The following is a 12,086-nucleotide window of genomic DNA, read 5'->3' on the forward strand; positions in this document are numbered from 1 at the left end:
TTCACAATAGATGGCGTTTATTATAGTAATTGATAGGTGCTGCCATGTAAAACAAGTAAACGATACTCAATGCATATCTGTCTTATTGTTTTATGTTAATAATAAATAACATTAACTTACTTTTGGACATTATTTCTTACGAATGTAACGTTTATTTTTTCATTATTTATATATCTTTACTATGTATATTTAGCTATAAAATATATTCAATCATACGCCCCTTATACTTAAAAATACCTGCTTAGATATTAAAATTGAAATCAATGTCAATGTGCGACACGTAGATTGGTCGATTTGATCGTTGGATAGTAACATTGATAAAACCCACTGTTTTATGGATCTTTCGTTTCACATTTCATATTTACTTAAATATCTTCATACTTTTGGACCATATGGTCTTTTTATCATAAAATACTCGTAAGAGACTGTTTGAATTGAGCTACGTAACCAATTTACATTTGCTCGCTTGATTTGTACTGCGATGTAGTGTATAATTATCTGCAATAGCTTTCTACGTGGCTTTCAGCGTGTTTGCCAAGTAAATGTATCGAAACTGTTCTTAAAATGTCAGAGTATTCCACGGATTCGCTAGAGGATGCTAAAGAAATCTCGTCAAGGAATCAGAATTCTTTACACGGAAAGTGTAAAAGTGGATCTAACCTAAAGCCAACTAAAATCTGTAATGTTGATTTACCCACTGATCTGTCATTAATTCAGAAACGAGGGAAGGATAAAACATGTATAGTACTTCAATGTTTACATTTGTCTACTATTAGCAAAATTACAATTTCTAACGTTCTTAATATCATTTAATCACTACAATACCGATTATAAAAAGCTTATGAGCTACTTAATCATTATAATATAATATCATTAAGCGATATTGAAACGCTAGTATTAATTTTTGTCGTTGTAAATAGATTGTGTTTCAATTAGTGTTTAAGCTCTTAGGTAATACATAATTATTCTCTGATATTTAATACCTTTGCTAAGAAACAGTCATGAAAAGGTGAGATCGATTCACTCGAGGGTATTGTCTTTCGTCTCGTTTCTTTTTTACCGGAAACGTTTCAGATATCGGATCTAATGAAACTACGCCGAATACCCACAAAGACACCGGGACAGCCAGCGGCAGGAATGCAATAATTGCGAACAGAGAACTCGTAGACGCGTCCAAGCGACAATGCCCGGCATCTTCGAGGAACGGAAAGCGAGACGTCGCGGATCGGCTTAAGAGAAACGTAAGATCACAAGCGTAGCGTGATGAGGGACCGTTTCGATTTCGAGGTTACAACACATTTCAAATGAGACATTTTGACGATTTTATAAACCAAGGACTTCAATTTTATATTATTTTATTATCTTTTATTTGATTCGTTTCAACTGTTTGATAGGTAAAATCATCTCTTTTGTTGCGAACTTGTACTGTTTAAATTAAGATATTTTTAAAATCTTGGTTTGTTACTAGTTTAAAGATCGTAGGATGATTTCCCACTTCACAAATTTTTCTAGCTTACAGATCGTAGGACAACTTTTCATAAACAAGCTAGATTTCAAAGTTTCTATTGGTGAAATGTATAAACATTATTATTTATCTGTTTATGACACAAATAGTTCCATTGTATTCAGACTTTCTACACTCCCTTGCCACTAAGAAATTTTAACAACAAATTTGTATTTAAATAAGAATGTCCTGTAATGTATTACATGTATAATACATTATACCGATCGCGTCCAGACAACGGTTACCTAGCGAAAGACGAAAACTGGGTAGCGGTTATCCGAAGAAAAGAAAGGTCATTAGCCTCGGTAGCAGAACGTAACAGCGTGACCGAGCTTCGAAAGCACGGTTGCAGTGACACGACCACAACTGACATCGCCTAACCGTGGGATACCCGAGCCAGAATGAGTTCAAATCGGAGTTCGGTCGCTAAATCAAACTTGTTCATTCCTATTTTTTAGAACACGGACAATTCAAGACGAGAAGACGGCGTCAACAAGGGAGTCAGTGCAAGGTGTACCAAGCGTTTCTCCAAGACGTTTACAACGAAACGAAGTTGTTGTCCGAAGGATATACCGATGGCTATGAAGACGGACAAAAAACTCGGAAACGTGCTCGCCCCGAAGGTTCAGCAGGCGAGGAAACCATGCTCCTATTTGGAGCTTTATCGTCGGAGATTCAGTTAGTCCGAAACGAAATGATGTTACTCTTCCTCTTGCTTCGTGACCGACACAAGGGGCGGGAAGAATACGTTTACGCGAGGCCGCTCGAAACGCCACCGGAACGATGCAATTTTCCTCGGAGAACGTTTACTTTGGTCGTGATTAGATGTCTTTTCGACGCCGGTGATATATATCTACGCGGAGGATTAGAACGTACGATGGCCATCTCAGGACCGTCCTTTCTTGTTTGTTTGCCCATGGTCCAGCCATGGTCCTGCTTTATTGTTATTTGGACGCGTTGAATTTTTCTTGTAATTCAAAGCGCGGCGTGTCCACTAGTTCCGGCTCTCCACGGGAAGAAGCGTTGTTTTTGAGAGAGTGGCTATTTTTAAAAGGTTACGTGTGACAAAGTATATACAACGCCCTGGAGATTACGCGAGAATTGCTGTAGTTTAATACCGAAGGGATTTGGCTCGAAACCTTTGAGATAGGTGGAAGCATGAAGAATTTGTCAGGTTGATATTAACGATCTTCAAATATTTGCTTTAAGTTTTGTTGTAAATGTAGACTGATCTTTATTAATGTAAAGATCATTAACCCTCGTCTAGCATAGGATAGATTACCGTTGCCACGAGCGTTGGATATTTTATTTTGCAGCTATTATGCAAAGAGCTGGCCCAACCTACTGACATACCCTCTTACCTAATCTCTACATAACTATTTGTTATTATATAAATTAATTTGGAAAATTGAGTCGTTTATATAATTTGATAGAATAAAAGTAGGTAAGTATAACTCAGTAAGTGTTAGATGAAATGGGGCAAATGAACCTTTAATAAAACCTGCCACGAAAATAATATTAATTAAAGTATAATGCATAGTTTTCTTCGTAAGTTTCTAAATATTGCTTGTTGTAATGTGAAAATATTGAAGAAATTAAGACATCGTTTGCTTCCAAAAGTTCGTCATCTATGTTCTTTTCACTTTTAATTATTTTACATTAAAATATTTCTTTTTAGCCATAATACGATATTAAAGTGAAAAAAAATTAACAAAAATGTATTTATCACGTCTTTTTGTTGCGATCTTCGTGTGCAACAGTCTAATAAGAAAGGCGAAGTATTTGTAAGAGCCAAAACTGCCCTAGCCTTAGGTGTCCGAGGATTAAGTATCAAAAGATTTGGAAATGTCTTTGCTTCAAGTCGTGTCCAAAATAGCGATCGTTACTTTAATTTCAAACCGGTAGGTTGAAGAACGTCTGGACCAAGATGTATCTTTCGTTTCTCGTTGTTCGCAGATGGACCACAATACAAGGTTCGATCCCCAGAGGGTTCCACGTTGTCGGTTTGCGGCGACAGCGAACGAGAGGAGCTCAGTGACGACGATACACGTTCGTTGGTAACCCCGAGGGACGATCAGAGCGAGTTGAGTTTTTATCGGCGTATAATCGAGGGATCTACCGATCCTACGGCCCTTGCCAACCGATCCACTAAAACTGTGCGTGGATCAGCGTTCCAAGACACGGACACTATCTTCTGTAGTTCGAAAATGGCTAAACACAACACGTCTGACGATAAATCGAAGAGTCTCGGCTACAGGCCGTATACCATCGAGGAGTACAAGACTCTGTCGATACCGAAGCTCGATCGATCTCTTGGGCCCGATAAAGTTGAGATGCAAGCGAAGGTAGGTGTGTTTCGTTTGTTCCCTTCTAGTACATCCTTTGACCGTACTTAATTGAGCTGGGATTTATTCATTGCGACATCGAGATCGGAGAATGGAGGAGTTTGATATTGGAAACAGATTGGCTGAAAATGTTAGGATTGCTGCTAACAACCTTACGTAACTCAACGTCGTTCGAGTTGTGATTCTTATTACGTATTTCTTAAATGTGTCCCTTTTGACGACTTCTTAAACCCATGTTTGATCTTTTATGATTTAAGAGGAACTTGAATTTTTATTCAGTATAGTATTTATGCTAATATCACATAATTATAAATATTAAAACACAACTTATCGGTAGACCCTATGCAATGCTGTAGTTACGTTATATGTATTTATGACTAAAGAGGGAAAAATATACATATATGTATACTAATAGATACAAGATATGATATATGGTAGTTTCTGCCTGTTTTATTGGTAGGTGGCAATATATGATTCAACGATCAAGTAATAAATTTAACTGCTTGTTTTACAATTAGATCCTATTAGGAGTTCAGTCGTATGAACTCAACATTTTTACTTTAAAAATTACTGCAAGGTATTTTCATTGTACCTCAGTGAGTGATACGAAAACTTTCAGAATAATTAGATGCACGATAGAAATGAAAATTATTTCGCTACAATTATCCAACCTAATTAAATTAATTTAAAAGTTTCCCTTTATATCTTGATATTCGAGAATAACGTTTCTAGTAAAGAATCCACTGTTAATGGTACTAGAAATTCATAAAACATGAATCGTATTTTTGACGATTCGTGGATGAGCGCGGCTATTCGGGTTAAAGTCGAGTTAGCAAAAGTTCGAACAGAGACATCTAGCAATCTCGTTTCCTTGTCCCACCGGAAGTTAACCTGCCGGAGCCGAGAAAGCGAAGTAGAAGAAACTTTGCTTCCGTCGACCCATCACAGTTTACAATTTCACGGAAGACCTAAAGCGAGTTAGCTTGTCGCCCGTCTTCGTAACTTCAATCTAATAAACATGCGGCCGTTTCCTTGCAGCTACCTTATCATTTCCTGTCCTCTATTTTCTTCGTGCGAGTCCTATCAAATTCGTACATCGAACGATACGTGGAGAATTTCATGGATTTCCGGCCAGGCACCTTTTAGCACAAACTTCCGATATATAAATCGTCGGTTATATCATCGATGTACACATCAGCACTGGGATGAACTTTTATCTTTAAATGTTCGAAGCTCTTTATATTATATATAGCATGTTACTTATAAAATATCGGAAACTTCTATCTGAGTTGTGCAGTAAGTTCGTTCGCTTTTCCATATTATATTTTCTGCAATATTAGGGAAATATCACCTAAGTTACACGACACACTTCTCTACAATCTAATAAAAAATAAGGTAATAATTTCTAAAAATTTCAATTGTTTAACGATTCGTTAGGTTTACCTTGCTTTCTATATAAACAAGATCGTACAAATATCGGAAACTTCTATCTGAGTTGTGCAGTAAGTTCGTTCCCTTTTCGATATCATATTTTCTGCAATATTAGGGAAATATCACCCAAGTTACACGACATACTTCTCTACAATCTAATATAAAGTAAGGTAATAATTTCTAAAAATTTCAATTGTTTAACGATTCGTTAGGTTTACCTTGCTTTCTACATAAACAAGATCGTACATCGTTGATTAGATCGTAAATAAAAGCAACGATTTTTGACACTCTTTTGAAGAAATGCAAACTAAGTTATTACACCATCTAATAAGATGGTGTTGCGCTATAAGGCGGCGGATGCTTCGGAAAAATCGGCAGTAATGCTGTTCCTCTGAGATGGCATTTCGGTCGAGCGTGCCGGTGCAGCTTCGACAGTCGCGCGACGCCAGCCACACGACGAGGAAATAGTTGTCGCCGTCGTACTCGGAGACACAGTAAATTCCAGAAGCCTTTGAGCTAAATACTCGAGAGGTAGAAGGTCGGTTTGTAAATTTTTCAGAGTTCCTAGCACCGCGAGTTGGAACTCGACTGAAGAATGGGGGAAAGGGGAAGGTGGATAGCTATGGTTACCCGTGGATTCACGCGCATTCTCTTGCAGACACGTATTCGCATTCTTGTTCGCTTTTAAGGAGAAGGAATTCCATTGGTCCAACCACGAGCCAACGATTTTAGCGAATTGGAAATTAAAATTTTATCCATTGGTTCAGCGACGACTTTTCATCAACTTTTATTTACCTGGGTACTCTGTTTCTTCGATCAAAACCCGACGGCTGCACATGGATTTTAAACGTTTTCTTTCGTTCTTTTGGAAGCAGGCGTCAGTCACGGTTATTTACGGTTTGAGAAAAACGCTTGGGTGACCAGCGAGAATTTTATTTAAGGAATTTTAGTCATTTTTCTTCAAAAGGAAGGATGGAATGAAGATTTCTTGAAACATCCGAATAGATTTATTCGTGAAATGCGGAGATATTTAAATTTCTATTATGGAATACAGAAATTGTGTTACATCAAATTTATCTTGTTATATTTTCCTCTTTGTGCACGAGGATGTAAATTGTTGTCAGCATATTGTTAGAATAGAAACAAAAGTTTCCAAGACTGTGTTGTTTGCAACAATAAACAATATTTCACTAACCTACTGCAACACAAAGTTATATCAAATCGACGGAACTGTAATACGAGCGAAGCGTTACAGCGGAGCAGTTCTATTTAAACTGGAGTATAGTTTTAGAAGATGTATCTTGGAATATTTAGTAGCTTGAGGATAATTTTAGTTTTTGCTTCAGTTGCAAGCAAAATCAAACTTATGAATTCAGGCGAGCACACCGTTGAATAATACTTTGCGAGAGAACTGTTGGAAAGAAACTGTCTGTATTGATTTAGGAGATTGATCATTCACCGATGCGCAAACGTGAACTGAATTTTTGATATATGCCAAATTTACGTTTATACATCTTTATTGTAATTTCTTAAACGCAACGAATCGAGTCGCGATACCAAGCATAATTGCATTAAACATTTCGAGCTAACTGGAAGATTCACGTTAAACCAGTGTACACGAAGGATGTAAGGTTCCTCGAGGGAAGGAATTGCACGTACGTGGACGACACAAAAAGAAGTTTCAGGCCGCAAGTTGCTCCCAGTGAAAAATACCGACTTTATTCGAGTATCTTTCTTACAGCCGCACATTTGTCGTACATACTTTCGCTATTATCCAGGATTACCGAGTAACTTGGTACCGGTATAGATAAGTACACCGATATACGGGAATAAATTTGTTCTTGGTGGACGCACCGTCGGGAACAGTTTAAATGAAACGCCGCGCCGGAGGAGGTCAGCGGACTGGAACAAGGGGACAGCAGAGGCACACCGTAATTCCCATAATTACACAGACACCCAAAAGGTTGTATTAATATTGCCTGCGGTTTAACTTTCCATGATATTAACTGCACCGACGTGCATTAACGTTGCGGTTTCACGAGAGGCGCAACCTGTGAACAAGAGAAACAAAAGAATAGTGGGATATACTAGAAAGGAAAACAGAGTAGCGCGACAGAACAGGAGGCTCGAAACGACGATCGAGAAAAAGAGGGTGAAATAGGCAAGGTCGTTCATTGAAACGTCGTTTGTTGGTTTATTTAACTTTTAAGGATAAGTTCACGCAACGCGATCGAGTCTGACTCTTCTGCCAGATACAATTTCCTCTTTTCCTCTTCGGGTCCTTTTGTTCTTCCCTTCTATCTGGTCCGGTTACCACCTGCCTCTCGCCCATCCTCCCCATCCTTTCCTTTTGCATCGTCCTCCTCTTTCGACGAGCATTTGCATAATCTACTTTACTCGCTGGATTCGGCCGGGGAAGAGTCGGCACTCGACGATTTTCGGTGTAGCTCGATCGATCGATCTTACTGCACTTTTAACGGGCAAACCCGCGCCGGATGCTCGGTGGTTGCGAATGTATGTGTGTGTGTGTGCGCGCGCGAGAAGCAAGAATAAGAAGGAAGGAATAAGGGGGAAAGAGAGAAAGAGAGAGGAGGGGAGAAATAAGAGATACCATATACGCATATAGACGGTAGAAGTATGTCGTTGTCAGACGCTTCTCGGATATAGAGGTTGTACGTGTACGTGATCGCGCTACCGGGAACTTGTCGAGAGGTGACGGAGGTCGCAACGTGGGGTTTTCGTAAAAGGTAAATAAAACCCTTGGCGTCCATCCGAACCTCCCGGTTTGTTTAGTTTTTTGGAAGTTTCATCGAAACGATGGCAGCTTCAGGGATTGTTTGTTGTTGCAGAGAGAGTGGCTGATGCGGCGAAGGTCATACGGGAACTCGGTTAGCGCGCGAAATCGCCAACGGATACTGCTACAAGCGCACAGGATCAAGGTACGGGTCATGCGCACAATTTTGATGTATAACGTCGGTCGAGATCTGCGAGCTACGTTCAAAGGCAAAGTAGTACGATTGATTCTTTACTTGTTTGTTTTTGACTATTATTTTTTGCAACATTGTTTAGAATACAAGATTATAATTTTGTGTTATTCGTTGTGATTAGTAGCGAACTTGTACAAGAAACATAGACAAGTTTGCTTTAGTGTTTACGTTTGTATTATTTATTAAATTTCTATTAAAGGACTTCTATTAAAGTCAGGACAGAAATAAAAATTCTGTGAAAAAATGAAAACAAACTACGTAAGAGCGTTATTTCTTTGCTTTTTTGTTTTGACAATCTTTTACACTTTACTCGAAATTAATTTGCAATAAACATTAAAACGCGCAACGTTTTTGCACTCGAGGATGCTCGTAAATAATTGTACACATTTAATTACTTTTATCGTCGACCAGTTTTTTGTTATTTTATACAAAAACGTTACTGGAATGCAGAAGGTCGAAGCAAAAGTTTGGAAATATTCGATACATACGCGTGTAATAATATCAATTTGTAACAATTTTTGCAAAACGTAATATCAACTTTTTTCGGTTCGTACGCGGAAAATTATCACTATTTTGGCCCTAAATTCACAAAAAGTTGAAAATCAAATCGAGTTGTAGCCGCGCGAATTAAAATCAACTATCCATGTTCGAAACTACAATAACGTAGAAAAAGGATAACCGAGGTATGACAGGATGACGAATTAACATCGTTCGCCGTTTGCTCGCGTTACGCTCGATACTTAATTGCCAATTAGAGAACGCAAAGAGGCATCGTGACGAAAACTGATTCGTTTTACTTGTTCAGCGCGCGAAAGTCAAGCCTCGTAATGGTCCTCCGGAAGATTTATAAGCGAAATTAATTACGTACGTATCACTTTCGCGTTAACAATGGCGAGCGCCTCTTCGTTTTTTCCCCCTCTACTCGTCGTTCGTTTCATCTTCCCTCGGTTACGCGTTTTGTTCCAACGTTTGTTACAGGATCGTTAACGTCATACAACTCTCGTCATTGGGCTTTTAGATTTATTTTCGCGGAGCACTGGAGAGTGCACCTCTGGAATACTACACCGATGTAATAATTGTTACACAATGAATCGTGACTCTTTAATTTATCGCTTCTCATTGGTCTTATAATATGAAATTTGCTTGATTTCGTCATCGTAATTACATCAGAGATGTACGTATATATGGTGTTCCATACGCATGCATCGTCGGAGTACGTTACGTTCCTTTTCATCGTGAAGGAAATTAAGTTTCCTTAATGATAATTCAGTCGAGTTTAGCAAATCAAGAGAAATACAGGTAGGATAGGTGCAAAGGTGTTTGGTAGTTTGTTTTAATTACACGCTCCTTATCAAGCAGTCGTTCATCGGTGATACGGTATGCAAAATTAGTCCTTAGCCGTTAGGTGGAGTTAGATCTAATCATAAGACGTCGACGTTGAAGAGGGAGGACGAAAAGGGCGGGAAAAGGACGAAGGAAGGGTTGCCGTGTGGATGCTGGCGGGCAAAGTAGAGACCGGTATCCGAAGCTAAATCCAATTATATGCACAAAGCGAGGGTTGCACGCCGCAACTACCACAAGGACAGGGCAGGAATTGAGGATACGAGGGCGAGAGAAGGTACAGAAATTCTCTACACGTGGATAAACCTACGTTACATCTCTCTGAAAAGGCGACCGGGTCCCGTGACTCGCCTACCGTTACCGGAATTAGATTTTGCTTACTTTCGTCGTTGTGAGAGTGGTCCCTGCTTGTATCCTCATCTGTCCTGCCCGTCTCTCTCTCTCTCTCTCTCTCTCTCTCTCTATTGATAATCGCGGTCTGAATTTCAACGAGTTACGCTCTTTATGCATGTTTGCTCGGAACTTTCTATGTTCTCCCGTTGCGTCGACGTACCGGTCACTGCAAAACAATTTACAAAGGAATTTCGGAACGGTTCGCGACGTTTCTCAATACCGATCCCGCCGACAGGGAACTATTCCAAAATAATTTCGCGCTAAGCTTCCATGTGCGATGCGAAATTTTTAAGGAAACGATCGATTTTATTGACATCGGAATAGTTTCGGGAACTAACGTTATCATTAGTGGAAGTTCGTTGCCTTCTAGGACTCCAGGAAGTTACTTTAGTTAAAGTTGAAAATTACTTACTGTTATATTATATTGTATTGTATAATAAATTTTTGATTTTTTCTTTTTTCGCCTCTTTGCCAGAGTGCAGAGGATATTTGAAAGTTTTTGATCTTTCTGCTTTATTTTGGTACAGCATGTGAAAAGACCTTTGAACTCGTTTTAACTACTGACTTTTCCTTTATGTCCACAGACGAAGGATACTACCGCTGAAAAATGTTTCCTGCCTTTGAAGGATCAGCAGATCGATGCAAAGGTAAATCAAGAGTCCTTACTCTCCTGTGAACGTTCAACAATGATTCTTTTTCTGATATCTCTTTGTACGATTGTCCAAAAAAGGGGATTCTTCCTGAGATGCTTTCAACTATCTTAGCATTTTTATTGGTTTGATGGTAGATCGATAGTGGTCGTTGCATTTCAATGCAGGACTATGCCGTGCATTTAAAAGGAAAATAAAAATCCCATCAGTTTCATTTTTATATTTTTAAATAAATATTTATCTCTTACTTCTTTGATATTGAAATATATTTCGTTTTTCTGGATCTTACCTAAATTGCCTTATTACACGAAGTAATATTATCGATATAATAATTTCTATTATAACAGATACAGGATGATTCGATGTCTTTGGCGATATTCGAGGATCAAGAAATTGCGCAAAAAAATAGTGATATAGATGGTGACATGTATATAAAGAAGAACCGCGACGTTTGCAAGAAACCGTCATCAAGGAGGTCGTCTAGGAAATTCGAACGAAGGTCGAGTTTCCGTTCGTCGTTAAATTCGTACGACATCATTGAAGATTCATATTTGGAATCCCTAAGGCAACGTCATCTTTACGAGAAGGAGATGGTAGACCGTATTATAAACCAAACACTGTGCTCCTAACTATGGGGAACACAACATCGTGAATAATTTAGTTGCTGTTCCGGGAAATTGTGAATACGAGATGTGTTGAAATTGAAAAATTTCACATAAGCGTATCTTTTCTTTAACTCATTTAATAGAATGAATTCCAGACCATGGCAAGCAATTTAACAAGGCTGAGATAATTGGAATGGTAGATAGAAAAGAATTGGAAAGTAGATACTAATAAATGATAAAAGAGATACTTTTTTTTTTACAAAACAGCACAGTTAGACTTTAATATAAAATTTTTCTTTTTTAATAGAAGTCTTTCTTCATATTCGATAATTAAAATCACATTACTTTTGTTTTCGTTTACGGGAGCTACGTTATTATTATAAGTTTTCTTTACGATAACAAAGAACTTACTTAAATATCGATTATTTCAACGTAGGATACATTTACATTTTCACTGGAAAACGAGTTTCGCTAAACATTTAAAGCGGTTGTGGAAGCATTTACATAAATCAACTTCCACTGACGGGTACATTCGTTAGCTGCCATCTTTTTCTTCGGCTGCTTCCGAATTTCTCTAATTTCTTTTTCTTGCGCAAGGATCTCCGGTACCAATCGTCTTCTCTTATCAGGGACAAGACGTTTCTAAATAAATTATACTTCAATGCCGTACACTCTAGAGATTAGTCGATCGATGAAATATTTAAACTTAATTCCATCTAGATGACTTATTCATTAAATGTTATCTGAGGGTTCATGGTCGGTGGAGCATAGGTACTAGCTGCCATGACGGCGCTTATACAGCCGGTCACGCATAACTATGTATACTTTTC

General features: G+C 38.4%; 1 protein-coding gene across 2 annotated transcripts; it reads left to right on the forward strand.

Annotated features, from left to right (window-relative positions):
* Positions 1 to 65: 65 nt before the first annotated feature.
* LOC117214823 lies at positions 66 to 11,537 on the forward strand. 2 transcript variants are annotated; one of them, XM_033461175.1, is made up of 7 exons: positions 66 to 739; positions 1,075 to 1,241; positions 1,963 to 2,182; positions 3,461 to 3,849; positions 8,130 to 8,219; positions 10,586 to 10,648; positions 10,999 to 11,537. In XM_033461175.1, exons 1-7 carry the CDS (start codon positions 565 to 567, stop codon positions 11,278 to 11,280), a joined length of 1,386 nt encoding a protein of 461 aa, XP_033317066.1. In that variant the 5' UTR covers positions 66 to 564; the 3' UTR covers positions 11,281 to 11,537. The 2 variants fall into 2 exon arrangements, with proteins under 2 accessions (XP_033317066.1, XP_033317068.1); XM_033461177.1 differs by lacking the exon at positions 10,999 to 11,537 and adding an exon at positions 10,732 to 10,907.
* The last annotated feature ends 549 nt before the right edge of the window (positions 11,538 to 12,086 follow it).

The sequence above is a fragment of the Bombus bifarius genome, unplaced genomic scaffold (genome assembly GCF_011952205.1).
Source record: "Bombus bifarius isolate JDL3187 unplaced genomic scaffold, Bbif_JDL3187 scf7180000009243, whole genome shotgun sequence".
NCBI lineage: Eukaryota > Metazoa > Arthropoda > Insecta > Hymenoptera > Apidae > Bombus > Bombus bifarius.